The sequence below is a fragment of the Diadema antillarum genome, unplaced genomic scaffold (assembly GCF_040938485.1).
Source record: "Diadema antillarum isolate AM-2024a unplaced genomic scaffold, OU_Dant_1.0 seq00000383_RagTag, whole genome shotgun sequence".
Classification (NCBI taxonomy): Eukaryota; Metazoa; Echinodermata; class Echinoidea; order Diadematoida; family Diadematidae; genus Diadema; species Diadema antillarum.
This window is the reverse complement of record NW_027271381.1, coordinates 1,483,675-1,505,589: the sequence shown is the minus strand read 5'-3', so window position 1 is coordinate 1,505,589 and position 21,915 is coordinate 1,483,675. Positions and strand designations below refer to the sequence as shown.

General features: G+C 39.1%; 1 protein-coding gene across 1 annotated transcript in view; it reads left to right on the top strand.

Moving 5' to 3' along the window:
* Nucleotides 1–3,803: 3,803 nt before the first annotated feature.
* The window catches only part of LOC139731712 (tRNA selenocysteine 1-associated protein 1-like), a 30,178-nt gene continuing 12,066 nt past the window's right edge, over nucleotides 3,804–21,915 (top strand). Inside the window, exons 1-5 of the mRNA XM_071642590.1 lie at nucleotides 3,804–3,923; nucleotides 14,804–14,901; nucleotides 16,263–16,362; nucleotides 17,211–17,302; nucleotides 19,496–19,596. Coding sequence (XP_071498691.1) covers nucleotides 3,885–3,923; nucleotides 14,804–14,901; nucleotides 16,263–16,362; nucleotides 17,211–17,302; nucleotides 19,496–19,596 — 430 coding nt within the window. The 5' untranslated portion in view covers nucleotides 3,804–3,884. The remainder of the gene's footprint in view (nucleotides 3,924–14,803; nucleotides 14,902–16,262; nucleotides 16,363–17,210; nucleotides 17,303–19,495; nucleotides 19,597–21,915) is intronic.

Genomic DNA, 21,915 nt, shown 5'->3' with positions numbered 1-21,915 from the left:
GCAAATTGAAAATATGATAAACTAATGATATTAGAGGCATAGCCTGGGTGAGGGAATCAAAATAACACAAAATAGAAGGGCAATCTTTACAAAGTATTATTGTTTTCAACTATCTATATTATATCTATTGTTTTATGCCTTTGTCACATAAAAACAAGGGAAATAATAAGAAAAACTTTCCAGGATCATAATTATTTCAAATTTTGCTCCTTCAACAAATTTCAGCCAAGAAACACCCATTTCATCCACTGTAATGCTGTTAAATAAAATGGGAACAGAAAAAAGATGCAAAATCTGACTGACATGGTTGTCAGTTTATGGTTGCCATGGCAACCAGCAACATCAAATATAGCTAAATTATATGTCAAAATGTTTGCAATAAGATTTTAGGATAAGTCACCAAATTTGGTTGAAATCGGATAAAGGGCGAAGGAGTGGCAAATGAAAATCTGGTAGGGGTGGGCACAATGTGCCCCCCCCCCCCCCCTTGGGCTTTATAGGGTTACAGCGATGTGTAGTTTTAGCGGGTCCTACTAATTCAATTCAATTCAAGTTATACAAAATTCAATTCAATTCAATTCAATTCAATTTATTGAAAACCAAACCAAACATAGTCCCCAAGAAGCACAGCTTGTGAGTGGGGCCTACTGTAACATATATAACATATAAACCGTTGTAACATATAAAAATATTCATAACATTGATAACATTCACAACATTTATAACATTTATAACAGTTATGACATTCAAAACATTTAAAACATTGGCCTATATAAACATTTATAACATTTATAACATGATTTATACACAGATGTACAAGAAAAAGAAAAAAAAACACCTCAAACATCGAAGATAACATAACGTAAGTCCCCCCCCCCCCCATAGTGGTATTTGAAATGTGCTAGAGCATCAATTGGTCACACACACACAAATACACACACACGTACACACACACACACAGACACACAGACACAGACAGACAGACAGACACACACACACACACACACACACACACACACACAGAGTGATTCGTCGACACTATCAAGGAACTTCAAACACACAGAGAAAAATCAATATAGGCCTACTGTAAATAGATCCAATATACACTTGTAACAGAGCCTGGTAAAAACAAACTGATTTTATCAGTCCCAATCAAATACACTTCCAAGGGCGGTTTTGTACCTTTTTTTTTTTTTTAAAGAAAAGAACAACTGATGACAAGATGTCTGGCACAATATACCGAGCCTCCTCTGTAGCAGTAGTACATGTTCATAGACGCATTAAACTAATTCAAACTCAATGCGAACTACTTTGTATACTAATTAATGCAAACTATAAACGCAAAATACTATAATTAATGCACATTAATACAGTGACCGTTAGCGGTGAAAACTAGGGTGAATTACAGCACCTGGACCTGGCTCTTCGTAGGCCACTTTGTCGTCTCGAAACAGATATCGATCAAGTAACTCCAACCACGTGTTTGAAACAAAATATCCTTTTGAAGAATGACTAACGTCACGTTTACTTCAGTACTTACTACTTCAAGCATCTCACCTCAACAGTCAACAAAAACTCAGAAAAATCATTAGATTCATATTCTTTTGACTAAACAGATGTCGTTTACATTTTATTTTGCTTTCAAAATTCAGAAAATATAGGACAGAATGAGGCACAGAAATACGGATTTTAATGATCGATCATTAAAAGTCGAAATACTAATTCATGCAAACTCAACGCAAACTCCAAGACACAACGCTCTCTGTGTAAAAAAAAAAAATTGCTTTCAAAATTCAGAAAATTCAGTGTAAATATTAAAACATAAAGTTTATTTGGATGATACTATTTTATAGACAAATTGTTCAATAATAATCGACTTTAACATAATATACTGCTACCTTAAACAAGTGGGACTGTTTCAAGTCGATAAAACAAGCAAAAACATGCATCAAATTGCACCATTTACAACATCAATGTGCAAAAACTTCTCACCGTGTGATGGGATGGGGAAACCCCCTCCCACGCCCTCCCCCCCCCCCCTGCTCCCTCCACTCGCTCTTGCTTGGTCGCGTTCATGATATTCAGTGTAAATATAATATCAAAACAGAAAAGTTTCTATGGATGATACAATTTTATAGACGAATCATTCAATAATAATCGGCATCAATATATACTGCTGTTTCAAGTCGATAAAACAAGCAAAAACATGCATCAAACTGCACCATTTACAACATCAAAATGCAAAAAGTTCTCACCATGGGAGGGGGACAACCCCCTCCCACACCCTCCCCCCTCCCTTATTGCTCGCTCCGTTCGCTCAGGCTCGGTCGCTTCGCTCCGTCGCATACTATAACAGCCCCCCCCCCCCCCCCAAAAAAAAAAATAAATAAATAAAAAATAAAAAATAAATAAATAAATAAATAAATAAATAAATAAATAAATAAATAAATAAAATAAAATCCTAGCTACGCTGGTGCCCTTTCCCCACTCGGCTTTCCTAAAAAAACCTAAAAGTCTGGGGATTGAGAGCTTCCTGAATTCCAAATGTCTGTCAAAAAATCTCGTTACATTAGTGTCAAAACGCACCCCCCTTGAAAAAAAAAGCTGGTGACGCCCCTGAATTCGCATTAATATATATTAGTTTGCGTCAATTAGTAGGACCCAAAGAGATAATCTCTTTGGTAGGACCGCGCTATAGGGCTCACACCTGTAAATAAAATGGAATGTCCCTGACCCCTTCACAAATTCGTACCAAAGATACCACAATAAATGAAGAAAAAAAATTGATTAAAAATCAATGATGCAGTTTGGCCAAAAAAAAAAAAAAAAAATTAATGCAGAGACTCCAACCCAAAGCACCTTCTGATCTGGAGATTCTCCCGCCTGAAACCCCTAGCAAACGGGAGACTCCATTTTGATGTGTACGAAGCGCGAAGTTCCAAGGTTTCTAGATGCTCTCTGGTACTACCTAAGGCTTATTTTTTCCACATACGATAGCAATAAGTAAGAAATCCTTTCCAACGGGAGACACAGAACCAGGGCGGGAGAAATTAAATCTCAAGCAGAAGAACGGGAGATTTTGCAAAAATGGGTTTTTGGCGGGAGAATGAAACACCTTATTTCTCCCGGCTATTTTACAGAATTTTTTGAAATTTGATTTCTAACACACATCCCTATGGGGAAATATTTATGGGTGTAAAGGGCTCACACCTGTAGATAAAATGGACTGTCCTAGACCCCTTCACAAATTCGTACCAAAGATACCAAAATAAATGAAGAAAAAAAATTAATTAAAAAATCAATGATGCGGTTTGGCAAAAAACTGAATAGCTGTAGATATTGAGTATGAATTCCTCTACAAACTGCATTTTGGTTGGAAGAGGAAAGCTTTTCTGATGGAATTTGAGGGGACTACATTTCATTGGGTACGTGTACAGAAAATAGGTGATTTTTTGAGTGACAAGAACTCGTAGTCTGGCTTTGCGGACCCCTGGACAGAATTAGAGCAGAACAACCCACCCTGGAAATCTGATGGATGAAAGGTAATATCTCACTTATTCAGGTTAGTGAAGATGAAACACCTCATTTCTCCCAGCTATTTTACAGAATTTTTTGAAATTTGAATTTTAAGACACGTCTCTATGGGGAATTATTTACCCGTGTGAGCTCTAAAGTGCTAGAACACGCGCACGCAGCACTAAATACAAAACACGCGCGCCGATCCGATCGATTGCTGCATGTGTTGTTAATACATGACTGTCGACTGTGTAAAACAACGAGGTGCAACTGTGCATGCTGTTATGTTATCTGTTCATTTGCGCCCGTACGAGCCTAAGCAAAACCCTTTTAACTTTCAGTCCATATCGAGGGGGAAAGAGGAGAAAATGTCAGGAAGAGGTGCTTCATCGTTGTGGATGGGTGATGTGAGTATTTTGGACTAGGTTCTAGTGTCTTTGTCGTGTCGTTATCGCCGCAGGTAGCAGCGCAGAGTGCGCAGGAGACTAAAATGGGAGCGTTGTTCAGTCCCATGCGTGAATATTCCTGTCAAGTCCTAAGGGTGGGTCCTAACTATACACAGCCCAGTCGCTGTTACTTACACACAGCGTCTGGTCGGGCTAGAGTCTAGTCAAGTCCATATCTCATCGAATGTCATATACAGATCTAGGCCTAGACCTAGATCGAATTAAAAGTATTTGAATTACCATTAATGAAAGCTTTATACCACCTCATGGCACTTTCCCTTTCTTCATACACAGGCGCAGGCTCACAGAGTCACAGCTTCACACTTGACCTTAGCCCCGGAGACCCGCCGCTCAGCGGCGGGGTCCTGGCGGCTACCTAGCAGTTTCGTTCAAGTGAGAATCACGAACAACTCCCTATTGCCACATATACGGCAACTTCACAAATAAACCATGGCTAAATTTCTATCATAAACACAGTGACAATAAAAAATGAAATATACACTATAATATAGCTACCCCATTGCCTTGTTTCTTCTCACCAATTTATCTGGAAACTGTAAAATTTTCCACATTTTTTAGGAGTAAGCGGCCTGCCCTAGTGGAGAGCTTTGCTGCTATTTTGAACGTGTATATCCATTTGTACGCATCTACGCATGCGTGAACAGTGACGTCACCGTTACGGATGCTCAAGGATATGAATAATGCATCATCGCACGGTGCATATAAGGTGAAATGAATATGCATCATGTAGCGAGCGATACAGCTGTCAATGGACCGACTGAATGCATGCTGTGCGCATGTGCAAGTGATTGTGAGTTTTAGTGAGCATCGGTGAGCTGAAGATATTTGCCTTATAAGACAGCATTTTCTGCATCATAAGCAATGAAATGCATCAAACAGTCGCCGATGTGAATCATTTAGGTTTAATCGACCCATGTAAGTGTAACACCCCTAAAAGGGTATAGGGGCTAGAATGATGAAAGAATGAGGAGAAACAAGTCGTTGGTTGTGGTAGCAGCATCTATGCATGGAATGGCACATTTATTGCTCTCAGAAGAAGTCACAATCAGACAATTAAGTATCGACAAACACTTCAGGGGGGCGTTTCATCAACGAGTTCGTCGGAGTTTTCACCGACAAATTTGCTATCAGCCAATCAGACGCAAGGATTCACACTGACAACTGTTCAAAGCTAATGAAATCCTTGGTCTGATTGGCTGATAGCAAATTTGTCGGTGAAAACACCGACGAACTCGTTGATGAAACGCCCCCCTGAGCAATCAATGTGTAACAAAACAATAATAATCAGTCCTCAGTTTAACACATAACTTCACAAGAGCTCGATGTAACTGTATCCAAATCTGTCATAAACAGTGTTTCCACGTAGTACATGAGCTTACTGACACTCGTAATCAATAATCAGTATATTTTAATGTCAATGACTGTAATTCTAACAAACTCTTATCTGATTTCATTCTCCTTCTCTTTTCATCAATGATATATTCATAATATATTCTAATATCTTCTTTATACAAATAACTAGTGATTCCCGCCTGTGCTGAATTCTCATTACAATACAAGTCTCACATCTGTTCAAATCTGGCCTTTTCCTTACATGAGTGAGATAATTCTAAATATTAATTGTATAGTTTGCCTAAACAAACAGTCTTCCCATATAATAATTCCCAATGATATTACCCCTTTAGTATGAGTCTTCATACTAAAGTATGAAGCTAAACTATGATTCAAACAATTATATTTATTCCACAACCATTAACCAATATTTCTCCTAACTAGTTCATCTAACGTTTTTCCCATAAAGGGAACATTGAGAATAACTAACTTTTCTGCTTAATACTCTTTCTTCAGATAAATTTCTACAATAACTCACTCACTAGTACAGAGCCAGCAAGCATAAACAGAGGGAGGAAGTCTATAAACTCTTTTCTTAACAAAGAGCACCACGGCCCTTGCCTTCATGTAGACATCAAACTTCCCTTATCCTCCTACCTGTAAGTTTGCTCTTCTCTGTGAGCTGGAGGGACTCGCTGGAGACTGTGCTAACATACAGCACTTCCTGTCCCCTTGATGTCTATGACGCAGACCACACAGCTATATGTACACTCTAGTCTTTCTTTCTATCAATGTATCCCTACTAACAAAACCTACTCCTATATGCTTCTGTGAATTAACATCAATAACATATCTACATAACGTGCCTGAAGATCCTTACAGATAAGGCCAAGTAAAAAAAGAAAGTAGTTTCTCGTCCGGGTTTTTTGAGCAAGGCAATGAGGGAGGTCCTTACTATTTGATATCTTACTATTTTTTCGAGGATTGTCAAAATGAAAGTAATATGTGTTTCTCGTCCGGTAACGAAAGAGGGCTTTACTATTTTCTATATCCAATTCATGAAATTAAATATCACTCTGGTAGCTGTGTTATGAGAGACCAGGTCCCAAGTGTATGTCTTGCCTGCACTCTGTGCATTTTCAAACAAATAGATATATAATATGTACCATACTTGAAATGAAACTCCATGCATGCAGAATTTTTATACATTTGCTTTTTCTTTCCACTACAGATGTCAAGGGAAAATGACCATCTTAGTACTGGTATTTATAGCGTTGTAAAATGGCATTTCTGATACCAGTGTACTTGCAATTCTGATGTATTGTGCTATTAATTGAAACAGGTATAAAACATTCTATCAACAAATGTACGACTGAAATTCCATGATATTCAAAACACTGCTTTATTTATCATTGGTGTTTGTGACTTTTTGTGTCCCGTGGCACAGCTGGTATGTATCTGCATCTCTTCACAGCACAATTGTAGCACATTCAACTGGAAACTGGCTGGTACAATTGCAGATGGATGTCAAAATGATACAGATATGGCATTATACGACTCACGGCCGTGTCCGTGAATTTACATCGTAAAGAAAAGTATCCCGCAGGAATACGAGACAAACCAGAATCCGTGGAAAAGTTATTTATTTTGTAGATAACCCATTTAATAATTCTACATTTGCTGGAAAAGCGCATTCATTTTCTCAAATACTCAGAACAATACTACATCGCCGTCAGATGCAACGTTACAGAGCAGAGTTCGAGTGTTTGAGCCTCTACACATTCTAATGTGTTCATGCGTGCGTCGCGTGCAGACAGCCAGGGGATGGGGACCCTGACATCTACAGACACGCATACGCGGCCGGCACGGCCACTGCACTGGCACCGTAAATTCCGACACTGCACACACATGCACAAAATGATTATAGTCACAATGACATGAAAATGTATACATACATACTCGATACAATCCTCACAAGCATTTGTACAGTACAATTCATCCGCTTAAAATATGAGAAACGGGGAAAAATACGAACAATGCGCGAAATATGCGTGGAATATCAGCGATTGTTCGCAAAAAATGTTGCCGCTATCGCGTTCACGACGTACCGAGTGCGCTGTACATCACAGCCCGCCAGGCCCGCGCCGCGCGCGTTTTTTTTTAAGACGGCACAGATTGGGGCATGGCGCGTGTTAAACCTATGGGAAAAACGTTGGGTTAGGGTTTTTGGTTATGGTTATGGTTAGGGTTAGGGTTAGGGTTGGGGTTGGGGTTAGGGTTAGGGTTAGGGTTAGGGTTAGAGTTTGATGTGCCGTCTAAAAAAAAACACGCGGCCCGCGCGCCCATCCAACTACAGTTCGACTGCTTTGTGGGTCATTCCTTCTTGCCGAGCTCGCAGTGTGACATGTATGCGTTAGTACATACGCACTACAGAAGCTAGCTACAACTGTACTCCAGCTAAGTAGAGGACGCAATGCGTATTGCCAGAAGGCAAATCACGATTGGTAGGTGAATTGTCGATTCTTTTTTTTTTTTCGGCGGCCGAAAAAATAGTAAATATCAAAAATGTCGATGCGGCAACTGAAAATCGATGCGGGCGGGGAGCGGGCTGGGACGAGAATTATGAATTTCTTGGTATTTTCAGCGCCATTTTGAAAATAGTAAATAGTAAAAAAATCGATGCGGCGGCCAAAATCGATGCGCGCGAGGACGAGAAACTGGTTTCTTTTTTTACTTGGCCTAAAGACACAAATGGCATACAAATTATATACATGCATAGTAGTTAAATATTTCCTCACTTGTAGCGGGTCTGAATAATTCAGACTAGCTACACAGGTTGGCAGTCCCATCTACTGACCATAAAACTCTTAATCTCTGCCTAGTCAGTGACTGCATCTATTCAGTCTCTCACACAGAACAATAGCCTAGACCCCATCCATGGGCAGCGTAATAAATGTACTGGTACTCTAAATGCTGCATCTAGGCATGAAACAAAGGACCAGTTCTCAAGCCAGTGCCCTATGGTATAAACCATATGTGTACACCTGTATTGCAGGGTGCAATGTACATTCACATCCAAAACTTGCTTCTAGGTCTCTATACATTAACTACAAACTAGACATCCTCAAAAACCATGTACAAATTATATACAATTTACACATTCAGAATGTATATATCTCATGTGCAACAAACCACCCCCAGATACATATTCATTCATCACTGGTAAATCAGAATTAGCATAGTAGCAACACTCAAACTCAATAATACATATACCCACATAGTTACTATGCCATACAATGCTTTCTGACTGAAGTGTTCTCTCAAAATAAATCTTATCCTTGAAATGAACATATGTCAGTGTATTCCCAAGAATACACATTTCAATGTTAAATGAATAACATTCCTTATTGCAATAACATTACAAATATATGAAATCATAATGAGAAGAGACTTACCTAGAATGATGAAAGAATGAGGAGAAACAAGTCGTTGGTTGTGGTAGCAGCATCTATGCATGGAATGGCACAAAGGCTGCTGTCACTGCCTGCCACTACCTCTCCTCACCCAAACTCCTTAGACTCTTCCATTCTCTAATAGGGAGGGGTTATGTAATCTGGGAGGGATGCCTCTTATCAAAGTGTGAAGCAAGCATGTGTTATAACCCTTTAAGGTAAGTAATTGAAAAAATGGGGGGGGGGGGGCAATTTCCATCTCATTCCCAGGATCACATAAGTATTCCTAGTAGTTTTTGTTGAAAAATTAGGGAAATACAGCGCCGGAACGGCACCCGTTTGGTACAACATTAAAATCTCAATGCCAAAACGGCGCAGCCCCAACACTGTATGTTGTACGTTGGGGCTGCTGGTCGCAGTTAACTTGACCTGGTCTTTCACACTTCACACTAGTTTCTCTTTCCCTTTCTTCATAGACAGCTTCACAATTGGTTTGAAGCTTCTTGAAATATCCTGGAGACCATGATGTAGACTCGACCTTTTGTGTGTAGGCCTAAATTCAACTTTTTGAGACATGGCCTCCTTTACTTGTTGCAGTAATCCCATTCGCAGCTCCAAGGAAGCTATACCGGGATGCAAATCGTGTCATGTGCCAGTGGAGGTGCCAAAGTGACAAGGTTGTGTGTGTCTCTCTTATGTACAATAAAAGTGAGAGTGTCTGTGCAAGTAAAAACATTGGTCCCTTTTTACAGCATGTGGGACCCAGCAGGAGGTTGCATCTTGTTGATGAAGGGCAGCGCAACCTCTCTGAACGTGGCTGGGTTTGGAGTGAGTACCACAGATCCTGGTAAATTATTCCATAGTCGAATTGACCTTGGGAAAGTTGCAAATTTGAATGCGTCTATTGTAGCTTTGGGTATGACATATTTGGCTGGGTGGTCATGTCTTCCGAAGTAGGTTGCTGGTATGATTCCGTGAGGAAAAGGCATGCAAACGAGTTGATGATGTAATCGATGGAAAAGAGAGCACTGAGAGAGGAGCCAGCGAGAATGGAGGCTGTCCCATCCTAGGCCTGAAACCAAGGTTGAGGAGGATGTTGTTCTCCTGTAGTCACAGTAAACGAACCGAGCCGCTGATCTTTGTACCTGCTCAAGTAAGTTAACAGCTGTGACAGTGTGAGGGTTCCATGCCTCTGAAGCGTACTCCAGTTCAGGACGGACTAACGCAGTGTAGGCTCTGGATTTAACCTCTTTAGAGCATGGTGACAGAGTTCTGCGAACGAGGCCAAGTGTACGACTTGCCTTATTCCTGATGTTCTGGCAATGTTGATTCCATCGCAGGTCTGTAGTCACTGTCCCTCCTAGGTATTTGTATTCTTTGGCCCTAGGTATTACATCTTTGCCAAGACGGTACGTGTAGGTGTGAGGAGTGCGTTTACATGTGATGGAGAGGACAGCACATTTTTCAACATTAAACTTCGTTTGCCATGTAGTAGACCAGGATGACAGCTGCAGGAGATCTTGCTGCAGAATGTGATGGTCATCATCAGACAAGATTTCTTTGTAGATGACACAGTCATCTGCAAACAGCCGAAGTGAAGACTTGATGTTTTCTTGGATGTCATTTATGAAAATGAGGAAGAGAGTCGGACCAATGACTGAGCCTTGGGGGACTCCAGATGGGACGTTCTGCCATGATGACTTAGAACCATCAACAACCACACACTGTGTTCTGTCTGAGAGGAATGCCATTATCCAGTTTAGTGTATCACCTGAGATGCCATAATATTGGAGCTTTGGAGCTGTGAGAGTCCTGTAAATTTTATGTTGTGTCTGAGTTGTGTAGAGTAGTGTCAACCCCTATTGTTGTTGTCGTTGTTGTTGTGTTTGAGGCTCGTCATTCAGATATGAATATTTGCGCCTTCATCTAAATTTACGTAATTTATATCATTATTTTACATATAATTGATTTCTCAAAAAATAAACTTCATAAAATTACTTCAAAATTATTATTAAACTTATAGATGCGCGTTCGAACGTTATAGGCCTAACGTTAGAGTAATTGTTGCAGTTTGCGGCCACTACAGCATATTTGGTATTATTATAACGCTGAACCCAGCCACGCACTTTATACATGTATACCACACATTCACTATTAAACATACTGTCATTCTACAAAAATCAGCCGATAACATGGAAAAAATCTCCAACAAAAATGAAATTTTCTCACTTAAATGATGACATCTCGCATCAAAAACTTCATTTTCAGTACTTCTTAACATCACAGTTAAGGATCAAGGGTCTAAGAAATAGGATATTTTGTCGTTTTCCCGATGTTTGTGGATTTTGAATACATGTCCTCACATAGAAATAGAACTTTCGCGAGCCGATGTGGGCCGCCCTTTTTTTCCGGAAGTGGATGTTACGATAGAAAAAATAGGAAAAACATGAGAAAGACAACAATAACACCGCCATGCCTGTTCGCAGTCAGTGCAAGCGCGCGAGCCCTTTTCATGTGCTTTCGCAATAGGACTTGGCGCTTACGCAACGTTCGCGAGCCAAAATGAAGCCGTTCAGCAGATCGCGGAGCACGCGGGTATCGCATAGGAATTGTTCATCAGGCCACGAACCGAACTACCACAGTCGCGAACCGGCGGACGCTGTACCGGATCGCGGCCGTGGTCTTTTTTTTCTATCGCGATGAACATTAGTCTTGCGATTTTCTCAATATTGTAAACTGGTAAGTGGTCAACCGCTACATGATATACAACTGTAACTTGGGTTAAAGCAATTAGCACGTTTGCGTTTCAGAGTGGAAAAACCCTTATGCGGCCGCAAACCAGGACTTTTACTCTATATAGATCTAGAACACCTAGCACTAGTCTATATACAATGTATATATATATATATATTTTTTTTTTTTTTTACAACTGTACATGTAGCTACAGCTGTAGGCTCCTTTCATGACCTTGACTGAAAGATCAGTCTGTATCTGGTCGTCAGGGATATGTTCCGCAGAGACTGAGTCTGGCTTCACTGATTCCCTCTGGAGGAGAGCGATAACGTCAAAAAAATACAACAAAGACTCCTCCGGACAGACGGATCGTTCTATCTATTCATGACCTATAAAATACTAACCCTGCCCCAGGGAGCTCCTTAACACAGTTATACTGTGGGATCGCCCTGATTCAAAAGAATGCTATCTCTGTACGGTGAAAAAGAAACAAATTTTCGCACCTGTAGTATAGAACCTAAATTTCATATTTTACCAGCAAAAAGCTTACTTTTATGATATATGTACTTACTATCAGCTATGCACAGCCCTGCTGCTGTACACAAGTGTCGCAACAGGGCTGTACCGACTGGAGGCCACGTAATCTTTAAATTCTTGGCCCAGACACTATTCTGAATTTACTACACCATATTTGTTACTCAGACTATGTAAAATGAAAATTTTATCTATTTAGCTTCCGTCTTTAGCTATCGATATTGACATAGGCCTACATGTACAGATATCACAACTTACCAAAAGTGAAGCCTTTTTTAATTGTATACGCCGCAGAAATCATAGAAATCACAGAAATGATTCGAAATGTCAGTGCAGCTCTGCAAAATGGTGGGCAAAGGGGGCACTGTCGACCGTGTGGGCGTACAAACTCTAGCAGCGCAATTTGCCTGGTTCAAAGCTGGGAAAGATTTTTTTTTCTAATCGCCCAGCGATGATCACAGCATTCCGGGTTAAGATTGGACTTTTTGCTCAGTTGCAAGAGGGCTCACTATATACCATGCTCATAGTCCAAGCATTTCAATTCACTTCAGTGATTCGTAATGTGATAAGAAATTTTTAACAGTTTTGTTGTTGTGTGACTGTGTTTTAGGGTCTTCAGTAGATTGGTGTATCACAGAACGTCTGACACCGTGCTTCGCACAGCGTCTGGTCAGGCTAATGATATACATAATTTCTTACAAACAAAGCCATACCTCGGAGATGCAATAGTTAATGCATACACTTCAGGTCGCTTAGCAAAATTACCGTTACAAGGTGGATAAAAGCACCAAATTTGGAGAGATGACCCCTCAGGACCTACTCATTGCTATTTTTGTAGGAGACCTCTGTAACATTTTTATTTTCATGGTATAAATGCTGAATTTCATTTTCCAGAAAATTTCGCGGGCGTTAAACTTTCGCAAATTTCTTGGGGAGCTAATATTGGCAGTCTAAGCAAAATATGCGCGATGCTTAACAATGCATTTAATGCCAGTGACAATTTGCGGAAGTTACATGCTGCGAAAAAGAATGTCGCCTCCAATTCGGGAAAATTTCATGTCGCGAAAATAACACTGTATTTATGTATCTGAGGAGGTAAAATAACAAAAAAGAGGTTCACATTTGTTGTACTTCTTTCATTTTTCATGGAATTGGATGACATGAACCCAATCTTTAATTTCATGACCAACAAAGCATTTGAAACATGGAGGTGGTTGAATTAATTACCGATTTATGAAGAGAAAATGCTGTTGAGGTGTCACAGTGTGATGAAGGCCCCTACTGTTTCCAGTTAAGTAACGTATAGTAGTAACATCAAAGGGGCTTGGAACGTTTTCTAATGTTGGGGGGGGGGGGGGGGAGAGATCACTGACCCTTGAACATCCCCTCAATGGTTGCGGCCCCCCTCCCCCAATAGTAGGGACCTTTGGATTTTAGACGCGCGGACGTTCAGAGGGAAAAAAACATGGTCTGAGCGTGCGCAGAAGCACGGGTCAAGTTGACCCACGCTTCTGCGCATGCTCAGACCATGTTTTTTTCCCTTTGAACGTCCGCACATCTAAAATCTAAAGATCCCTAGTAGAAAACGTTCTGCAGCCCCTTTTATATCAGGTCTATGTTTTATGTATACATGTACATGTAATCCTGAACTGGCAATAGTACATCACACTGTGACACCTAAACAGCATTTTCTGTTCATAAATCAGTAATTAATTCAACCACCTACATGTTTCGTATCCTTTGTTGATCACGGAATTTAAGATTGAAATTCATGTTTTCTAGTTCCATGAAAAATTTTAAAAATGCAACAAATCTAAACCTCTCTTTTGTTACTTTACCTCCTCAGATACATAGATTCAGTTTTATTTTCGCGAAATGAAATTTTCGCGAATTGGAGGCGACAGTCTTTTTAGCAGCATGAAACTTCCATGAATTGCCACTGGCATTAAATGCACTGTTAAGAATAGTGCACATTTTTCTTCCGCGAATGTTAGCTCCTCTCGAAATTTGTAAAAGTTTCATGCCCGCGAAATTTTCTGCAAAAAAGAATTCAGCATTTATACCATGAAAATAAAAATTTTACAGAGGGCTCCTCCTCAAATATCAACGAGTAGGTCCTGATGGGTCATCTCTCCAAATTTGGTGCTTTTATCCGCCGTGTAACAGTAATCTCAAAATTTGATGTTAAGCGACCTGACTACAATGTATATACACAGCCTTGTCACTGTACAGAAGTGTCACATGGCATCTGGTACCTGGTAGGGCTAAATCAAACTAGGACACATGCACTACTGCACAATGATTCTGTATTGAAAGATTTTGGTCATGCTGTCAAAGGTCAAGTGAATAGTTTAGAAAGTTACAGTATTTCCTATTAGAATATCTCAAAGTATTGTCATTAAAACTGGATGTTTCGAGTTAGTGATTTTATGAAAAAATGTGGGTCTCATATGGTCAAAGATCAAGTGAAAATGCTCAAATTCCTGGATACATGTACTGTATGTGCTCTATTAAACAATTTAGCCATCTATCCAAATGATGCCTAATTCAAGGAAAGTAGACATTTAAGGCGAGTGTGTTAATTATGCATGTTTTGAAGGCCAACCATGGGATACTGTCCTCTCACATTGTCAAGACTCTAGAACTATTGGGAGAGTCATGTGAAATGGTGGAGCCATTCTTATTTTTCATATTTTATCACATGTTTTATGTGCCCTCCCCCCCCCCCAAAAAAAAAATCACATTATGCATTCTTATTCCTCTATCCAGATTGATGCCTACATGGATGAACGAGTCATCAACGAGGCCTTCAGTATGATGGGAGAGCATGTCATGGCTGTCAAGCTTCTCAAGGACCACAAGACAGGGTGAGGGTGTTATCGACATTACAGCTTCCAAACCACACTATGTACAATTCCTGTTGCTAGCAGGATGGTATTTCTTACTATAGAATCACCCTCAGAACACTGGAAATGGAATGTGCAAATTGATCTGAACTCAATCATTTCAGATGACGATTAGTAGGTTACTAAATGGAGCTCAGCTCGTCTTTTGTATGAGCATTGAGCAATCATATCAAAGAATGTTTATTGTCATTAGCATACTTCAATTCTGCAATGAATTTTGTCCCAAGTCCACATCGAACACTTTCCTTATAGTTTGTCTGGTCATTCAGAAAAGAATCATAACAGTGTAGCCTGTGACTGCTGGCTTATCAGGGTCCAATCACTCTGTAGGGGACTCACATTAATCAAAACTCAACTTGTTCTGAGGATGTTGTAGGTAGGTTTGTATGTCAGAGAAAAAAAAAACAAGAATGTGGACAAGATTATTTATGATAGCTGCCCATGAAAATAACCATTGTTCACTTTAGTCATTTCACAGGAGCTTCCTTCCAATTGCTGTGGAAGTTCTGCACTCCTCTTCCTGTTGCTACATTTGCAGAGATGAATGAATGCATGCAGCCAAGAAAGTGCTGACTTATCTAACAAGAAATCTATACAAGATCAATATTGCAGTAACTGTTTGGTTTAGGTGTTCTCTCAAAATTGAATATTGAGTACTAGTATATATTCTAATGAGTGTGACATGTACTTGATCTTATCAGCAAGCACAAACATTAAGTCTGCAATCTACCCAATACTGTAAAAGTGGATATTTTCGCGTGACTAATTTTTCGTACTTAGCCAGTTAAGAAGAGTTTCGCATGTTTTTAATTCAGCGGAATCAAGACACCAAGTACCGGAACATATGGCAAGCAAAAATATTTGCTTGTTTTTATTTTCGCGCTATTGTGTGGTTGCACGAAATGCACTAAAATTTCCACTTTTACAGGATGAGATTTAATCTCTGATTTGCACTAGAGTTAGGATCCAGATTGGTAGTGAATACGAGATATACAGTCATGCAATCTGACTATTCCCTTAATGAATGGCATTGGTGTAAAAGTTTCCCATCATTACATTTTAGTAGGTTTGTCTGGCTTGCATAATGGCTAGTTTTGTGCTTGTTTCGTTGTTTGTTTGTTTGTTTGTTTGTTTGTTTATTTGTTTGTTTGTTTTTACTTTTCTGTTAGGCAGAGGTTAGTGGACTGGTGTGGAGTGCATATGGTTACAACATACTAATTCATTATTCATGTTTTTGGATGCAATGCCATAGCAATAGTTTGTATCATCAATAGCATGAATGAAGATTTCTCTCTTGCTTTTTTTCTTAACTTGTTTTATAGGCAGAACAGGAACTACTGTTTTGTTGAGCTGACATCAAAGGAAGCAGTGAATTTGGCTCTCAGGAGACTCAATGGTCTCCCACTCCCCAATTACCCAGCTGTAAGTAAACATGTCATCTTCTTCAAAAGAAATTGAAATAATGCCAGTGAGACAAACTTGTAACTACTCCCCTTCAAATTCATTGTATCATTGCCTTCATAAATGGTAACCACACTTTAATAGAGGCTACTGTGTATGCATCTGATTTCAATTTTGAAAATTGTTGATGATATTCCATTGTGTATTTAATCATTTTTCAACAAATGAGAGATGGTATTTGTTGTTTCTGTTTTTGGTGGATGCACAGAATGAAATGTGCTCCTTTGGTATGAATATCTTTACATGATGACAAGATTAGATCTTCCCATGTCATACCATCAGAGGTTGTAGGATTTCCTGATCTGTTTCACATAGTAATCGCATATAAACAAGGGTAGAGCAGTAGAACGCAGCTTAATTAGATGACTGATGGATTCTATTATTGAAATTAAAACATATTGTTGATACCAGCCTTGTATAGTCGGTCAGATAGCATTACTGCTTACAAATCCTTTAAAAAAATCAACCATCATGCTTTCCAAATATGGATAATTACTCGTAGTCTGATGAAGATTTCATTGGTCACATCTTGCATGTTTCATGAATTCTTTTCCCTCAGTGGCGAATGTACAGGGAGGGTTCGTCGGGCTTACCCCCCCCCCCCCCCCCCACCTCCTGGCATAAAACTAGATCTGCCCCTGTGCCTTCCCTACACATGCCCTGTTGCCAGAAAGTCTTTGGTGTTGTGTTTCTCTTAATGAGCATTTACCTTGTACGAACATTTGCCTCATACATTGTAATATCCTTATGTTCTCTATGTGTGTGTGTGTGTGTGTGTGTGTGTGCATGTGTTTTGTATTTTGTTACAGAAACGGTTCAAGCTTAACTATTCATTACGTGATCACAATGCCGCTCAAACTCAAATGCAAGCAGATGCAGGCTCCACACCATCACCATATGGGTGAGTACTTCCCGTCCATCACTTCTGCACCAAGGGGGTTGGGGAGCTTGAATTTTTAACTCAAAAAGAAGTTGGTGTTGCTTCAAATTTTGCTTTGAGGGGATGATTTTTGACTTGAAGAGAATGTGGTGCCTAAAAGAGACAAATGAGCCGACAGTTTCCATAAACTCATGTATCACTTAGGTGAAATGTAGTTTTGCATAGCCACACTAGTATTTATCGCGGGATTTTTACACCCCCGCCACACATAGTGTGAAGGGGGTAATAGGAATCACCGTGATGTTGGTCGGGCGGTCGGGTCGGGCGGTCTGTTGCAAATCTTGCGTCGCAAACTCCCTCTACAGTTTTGAAGCAATTTAAATGATACTTATTGTAAATGATGATATTAAGGTATAGATGTGCAAGACATGTTTTTTTGTGTTTGTCGGACAATGCGTTGCCATGGTAACCATAATTTTACCAAAACCTTGTGGATTGAAAAACTTCCATAGTATTTAAGCAATCAATTTCAAAATTGGTATCTATGATGATCTATAGGTGCAGTTATGCAAGACACTCTTTGTTTTTGTACTTGACAAAGAGTTGCCATGGTAACAGCATGTTTCCTTCGAATCTTGTGGAGTGAACAACTTCTACAGTTTTGAAGCAATTGAAATCAAATTTGTTAGGCATGGCCTTGAGGCATAGATGTGGAACACATACTTTTTGTGTTTGTTGCACAAAGCATTGCCATGGTAACCATAATTTTACAAAAACCTTGTGGATTGAATAACTTCTACATCATTCAAGCAATTAAGGTCAAATTTAGTATGTATGATGATCGGGAGGTGTAGTTATGCAAGACACCAATATGTTAATGTAAGAAAAATATGTTGCCATGGTAACCACTCATTTTTGTATCAAATTGAACCATTTAATCTATGAAGGTGAAATTTGGTGTGTATGGTGCTCTTTCAGTGTAGTTTTGCAAAATGTCCTTTGAATTTGTATCGGACAAAGCATTGCCATGGTAACTTGGATTGAATAACTTCCACATCATTCAAGCAATTAAGGTCAAATTTAGTATGTATGTATGATGATCGGGAGGTGTAGTTATGCAAGACACCAATATGTTAATGTAAGAAAAATGTGTTGCCATGGTAACCACTCATTTTTGTATCAAATTGAACCATTTAATCTATGAAGGTGAAATTTGGTGTGTATGATGCTCTTTCAGTGTAGTTTTGCAAAATGTCCTTTGTATTTGTATCGGACAATGCATCAATTGCCGTGGTAACCGCATGTTTTTTTTTTAATCCTGTGGAGTGAACTTCTTCCACAGTTTTCGAGCAATTGAAACCAAATTTGGTAGGCATTATGGCCCTGAGGTATAGATGTGGAACACATAATTTTTGTGTTTGTCACACAAACCATTGCCATGGTAACCACAATTTTACCAAAACCTTGCAGATTGAATAACTTGTCCATTATTCAAGCAATTAAAGTCAAATTTAGTATGTACGATTGTATCATGATCTAGAAGTGTAGTTTTGCAAGACACCGATGTGTTAGTTTAAGGAAAATGTATTGCCATGGTAACCACTCATTTTTGTATCAAAATAAACCATTCAGGCTATATGAAGGTCAAATTTGGTGTGTATGGTGGTCTTTAAGTGTAGTTATGCAAAATGTCCCTTGCGTTTGTATCAGAAAATGCATTGGCATGGTAACCACACTTTTTACCCAAACCTTGTGGAACTCAGTGTCAACTCTGTAATTGTACAGTAAACTAAAATTATACTGTTTTTAATTCAACAAGTGCACAAACTTGGTATTAACGTCATTGCCCTCATGACATCACATACTATAGGGCAACACTAGGGGCGGGAGTATTAATCACCATCAGTGATAGTTCTAGTTTTTTCTTCCTTGTTTTTGAGGAGAAAACACAGGTAAAATTCCTGCAAATTCTGAATTCACTTGATACTTGAATGTTCCTTTTGAATTTACATTCAAAACCACACTCAATCGAGCTGCATATTCTTTTTTGAACTATGGTCTTTAAGAAAAGCTCAGTAGTCTTTCTGAGCAAGGAATGATTGTGTCAGATTATAAGAATGAGAAAACTACAGAAGAAAAATCTTTGCTCATGTGCCAGAAGGAAATCAAAGATTCTACATCCAAAATGTCTCTACTCTCATATTCATCATTTAGACGAGAGTATTCTGTCTATGTTGGAAACCTGTCTACATCTACAACTGACGAAGAGCTGCTTTCCGTGTTCCGTCACTATAAATCAATCAAAGAAGCAAAAAGTGAGTATTGGCACAAAGTGCAACAATTCTGTTGTCTTGTGTGGAATAATATCCTAATTTTAGAGACACATCAACATATTGTTAGCAGTCATAATTCAGTAATGTGTCCATTGATTAGACACAAGTTCATTTAGTATTTGATGACCCAGGATAACCCCTTGTTGTGTTATGACTATAATATGTCTTGAAGTAATGAGACTTGACGCAAGAAAGAGCCCTTGGCGCTGTCGCGCACAAATGCCATAAAACAGAGTGGATAATTGACAAACCAATACGTGGGTAATTCCGTGAAGTTGGGGCACAAAGTGTGACATTTTAGCATAACTCAATACTAATTATGCTATACATATATTCTTTATAGGCTTTACATTTGTATTGAGACCATACATTTTCCTGGAAATTTTGTGCCATTCAGACTCAATTTTGATGAAGTTATAAAAAAAAAATGTAACGGTGTCCTGTAGCATCATGACGTGTCCATGTAATATCGTGATAGTTAAAATCTGGTCCTGAAAGACAAAGTAATGCAATTAGCTTGACCAAAATTTGATATAATATGCAAAATTACTAGATTAGTCAGATAGCTAAATATCTTAACTCTCCTTTCCACAGTTTTACTTTTACAAGAAAATTACACAATGTGTCACTATGCTACACGGTGTCCACCAATTGTCACAAAAAAGGACACCGCATAGCATCGTGATACATTTTGTAATTTTCTTTTAAAATTAAAACTGTGTACAGGAAATTTGAGATATTTAGCTATCTGACTAATTTAGTAAATATGCATATTGCATCAAATTTTGGTCAAGCTAATTGCTATAATTTGTCTCTTAGGACCAATTTTAAAATTTCATGATGCTACATGGACACGTCACGATGCTACAGGACGCCGTTACATATTGTTTTATAACTTCATCAAAATTGAGTCTGAATGGCACAAAATTTCCTGGAAAATATGTGGCCTCAATGCAGATGTAAAGCCTACAAACAATAAATGTATAGCATAATTAATATTGAGTTATGCTGAAATGTATTTTTCAAATATCACGATGCTACATGGACACTGCCCCAACTTCATGGAATTACCCATGTGCAAACTAAGATCATCTAGCTAGCTGTGCGCGCATGCATAGATGCATCAAAAAGAGGTAGAATTTGGATCAAACATGCTTTTTTTTCATGTCATAATTTGGCCATTTAGGAGTGGAATTTCAGAAAACTGTTTGTATATCTAAATACATCAAAGTTCATTCTACAATTAAAACTCATTTTCAGTATTTTATGCCCTAGGGGCCCTTTTCACGCTTCACGGACCTGATATATATATAAATATGTGGGCCATGACGCGAGAAAAGGGCCCTTAGCGCCGCTGCGCACAAACACCAGAAAATGGCACGGAAGTTTGACAAAGCAATACGCGCAAAAAAAAAAAAAGATCAACTAGCTAACTGCGCGCACATGCATAGATACATCAAAAAGTGGCAGGATTTAAACAAAACATGGCCATTGAGGAGTGGAATTTCAGAAAAAGGTTTGCATATCTAAATATGTCAGAGTTCCTTCTACAATGTGGAAGTGAAAACTCATTTTCAGTATTTAATGCCCTAAGGGCCCTTTTCTCGCATCATGGCCCATATATATACAACTGTATGTTGTATAATATTTATGTGAGGGGTTTTTTGGTACTGAAAGTTTGTGCTTTCACACACACAAGAAAAAACAATGTCAGAAGTCATTATCTTATTTTTAGCTCACCTGAGACATATTTATTAAATGAGTTGTTTCTTTTGGGTTTGCATCTGTTGTGCATGCCTGTCATGCTTTGTCAGTAAACTTTTTACACATTAGTTTTTAGCTCACCTAAGCCAAAGGCTCAATTGAGCTATTGCGATCGCGCTTCGTCCGGCGTCCGTCCTCCGTAAACTTTTTACATTTTCATCTTCTTCTTGAGAACCCCTTGACCGATTTTTACCAAACTTGGCAGGTAGTATCCCTAGGGGGATAGGATCTCAATTTATTCAAGTGGGCACCATACCCCACCTGGGGGGCCCCCAGAAGAGCCCAAATCCCCCAAAATTAAGGAATTTTAAAAAATCTTCTTCTCTAGAACCAGAAGTGATAGAACTAAGTTAATACTATGAGTTAGTACATTGATGACTGTAGTTTCAAGTTTGTTCATGGCAGAATCAGGGGTGTCCCCTTTTGGACCGAAGGGAAGGGGGTAGGGAATGGTCCTAATGGGACCCAAATTGTACATTTTCGTCTTTATACCCCCGCCAAACGAAGTTTGAAGGGGGTATATAGGAATCAGCGGAC